The following is a 3057-nucleotide window of genomic DNA, read 5'->3' as shown; positions in this document are numbered from 1 at the left end:
GTTGTTTCAGGGTTAAGCTGGGGAGGTTGGATTTGGGGTTAAGTTGGGGAGGTTTTGAGGGTGGCCATGGGGTTGGGTTTTGGTTTTGGGTTTGGGGGAGGGGAGTGGGAACTGGGGGAACTGGGAGGAAACAGGGAATCCCTTGGGAATGCCCCATGCTGGGCTTCACTGATGGGAGAGGGGTTGGTTGTTCCTGGTTGTTTCAGGGTTAAGTTGGGGAGGTTGGATTTGGGGTTAAGTTGGGGAGGCTTTGGGGCAGGGCATGGGGTTGGGAATAGGTTTGGGTTTGGGGGAAGGGGGTGGGGACTGGGGGGGGAAGGGTGAAATCCCTTGGGAATTCAGGGATGGGAGGGACAGGGAAAAATCTGCAGGTAGGCAGTTGTAAAGCAGCATCAGGGCCAGGTCAGAGCAGCAGCTTCTGGACTCTCCATCCTGCACATGCATCACCCACCTGAGCCTGCAGGTAAGGGCTGATGCTACTAAAAAATACTAATAAAAAATGAAAATAAAATAAAAAACCCTAAACCAATCAAATAATAGTAATAATAATATAATTCCTGGTGTTTGGGGCTTGTTTTCTTGTTAGGAGAGAACAGGGTGATGCCAACAACTCAGCCCCTCATCATGGGTGATGGAAAATGTCACCTCTCCCCTTGGGATGGGGAAACTGAGGCACCAAACCCTGCACCTGCTCAGCTCCACACCTGGGCACCCCACGAGGCTGGGGATGAGGTGGGGGAGCAACATCCCCACCTGGCTTTCAACGAGTCATCAGTCGGGGGAGAAGAAAAACAAACGACAACACGAAAAAGCCCCAAAACAAACACAAAAAGGCACCAGTTTGACCCCATTTCCCCCCAGTAACCCCAAAGAACTCAACAAAACGCCCCAGTTTGGAGGGTGGGACTGGCACTTACCCCGGTGATGACAGCACAGGGGCAGGAGGTGACAAGCAGGAGCAAGCAGAGGGTTTGCAGGAGCTGGTCCATGGTGTCCCCTGGTGCCACCAAGCTCTGTCACCCCCCCCTTTTATCCCCCCTCCCCCCTCCCCACCCTGGGCTGGGTTTGCCTGGGGGGTTGTTTTTCCCTTCCTCCCCACCTTCCTGATGATCTCAGAAGCAGATGAGACCTGCATCTCTAATGGTAGAAAAGAAAGAGCCATCAATAAGAAGAAATAAATCCCCCCCCCTCCCCCAACTCACCTCTCCCCAAAGTCCTAGGGTGATTTTTCAGCCAAGTTGGGTTTTCCAAGTGAACCTCAGGACCCATAAATATCCCTGACGGGTGAATTGAAGGGTTGAAAGAAGAACTGGTGATGATTTAGCTCCAAGAAAGCACCAGGGTGAAGTCAGCCTGGTACTCTGAGGAGCACAAGGTGTGATCATGAGGCTCAGTGATAAATACCCTGTAGGAACTGGACCTGGGCTGCATTTATTTGTGGGGATAAAAGGTGGCAAAGAGGGAATAATCTCTTCTTTTTTTGTCATTAATGAGGGTGGTGTTGTATTTGAATTGGGTGTGGGAAGATGCTGATGGATGGGTTGGATGGCTCAGATGGCATTGGGGCATCTCCTGGGAGCACCTGAAGTGGCTAAAAAGGCAGGGAAAGTGGAATTATTGGCTGGTTTCTTTTAAATGTGAAGGGTTTGGGTGGATCCCTGGAGTGCTCAAGGATTTGGGGGGGGGTTCTTCATGGAGATGTCAGGGGTGAGAGGGACAAGGAATCTCTGCAGCTCCTCCCACACCTTGTACCCATGGACCTCACCTCACCCCCTGCCTCATCCCAAGCAGCTGCTTTGGGAAGTCAGCAGTAAAAATGTAGATAATTACAAAGGTAAATACCTTTCCATGGTCAATGCAGAGTCTTGGGCTCCTCTTGTCCAGCTTGGAGCTCCCAGTGCCCCCAGTTGTGCTGGTCAGGGTTGTTCAAGCAGAGGTTGTGGCTGAGATGCTTTGCACAGAAAGGGCAGGAAATAAAACTGCCTTTTCTTTCTCAAAAATCGAGCTGCATTTGCAACAGAAGGAGATGGAGCTCCTGGAGAGAGGCCAGAGGAGCCACAGAGATGCTGGGAGGGCTGGAGCAGCTCTGGGGACAGGCTGGGAAAGTTGGGGTGTTCAGCCTGGAAAAGAGAAGGCTCCAGGGAGACCTGAGAGCAGCTTCCAGTGCCTGAAGGGGCTCCAGGAAAGCTGGGGAGGGACTTGGGACAAGGGCAGGGAGGGATGGGATGAGGGGGATGGATGAAAAGTGGGAGAGGGAGATTGAGGTTGGAGATGAGGAGGGAATTCTTTGGTGTGAGGGTGGTGAGAGCCTGGCCCAGGTTGCCCAGGGAAGCTGTGGCTGCCCCATCCCTGGCAGTGTTGAAGGGCAGGTTGGATGGGGCTTGGAGCAGCCTGGGCTGGTGGGAGGTGTCTCTGCCCGTGCAGGGGGGTGGATCTGGATGATCTTGAAGGTCCCTTCCCACCCAAACCATCCCATGATTCTATGAATTCTGACCCAGAGAGCTGGATTTTCCCAGGTACCACCCCCCTGGCATCAGGGCTCCCACCAACACAACGCATTTAGTCCCTTTTGCCTTTTTCCCACCAAGGAATAAATATTCCTGAGCTGGATCTTGGGGCAGGTCCCTGTCCAGGGGCTGCAGCCTCCTCCCCAGCCCAGCTCCCTGGGGCCAAACTGAGGGCTCAGAAGCAGCTGGAGGCAGAAACCCAGGCTGAAGTGATGGGTTGAGATGTGAAAGATGGTTTTGATCAGAGCCCTGAGGTTTCATCGGGCTTTTCTGATCCATTCCTTTCATGAAATATCAGCCCAGAACTAAATCACCTCTTGAATTAGCTCAAAACAGCCCAGGCACTTCCCCCACCAGGAGACCAGCACCTCTTGGGATGTGGCAGCTGCTCTGCTGAAGTCTCCTCCACCTGGGCTGGAATCAATCCCAACTCTCCCCCAAAATCCTCCCCTTCCAGAAATCCTGCAGCCTGGAATGGCTCAGGAGGGGATTTTTGGGGGGATATTGTTGAAGGGGGGGGGGGGGGGTGGGTGGAGTAAAGGAGGCTCAC

The 3057-nt window shown here is 53.3% G+C and overlaps 1 protein-coding gene across 1 annotated transcript in view; it reads right to left on the bottom strand.

Moving 5' to 3' along the window:
* PROK1 (prokineticin 1) overlaps positions 1-989 on the bottom strand; it is a 4232-nt gene extending 3243 nt beyond the window's left edge. The window contains exon 1 of the mRNA XM_010001383.1: positions 918-989. Coding sequence (XP_009999685.1) covers positions 918-989 — 72 coding nt within the window. The remainder of the gene's footprint in view (positions 1-917) is intronic.
* Positions 990-3057: the final 2068 nt, after the last annotated feature.

Source organism: Chaetura pelagica, unplaced genomic scaffold (assembly GCF_000747805.2).
Source record: "Chaetura pelagica isolate M959 unplaced genomic scaffold, ChaPel_1.0 scaffold507, whole genome shotgun sequence".
Taxonomy (NCBI): domain Eukaryota; kingdom Metazoa; phylum Chordata; class Aves; order Apodiformes; family Apodidae; genus Chaetura; species Chaetura pelagica.
This window is presented reverse-complemented; position numbering and strand designations above follow the sequence as displayed.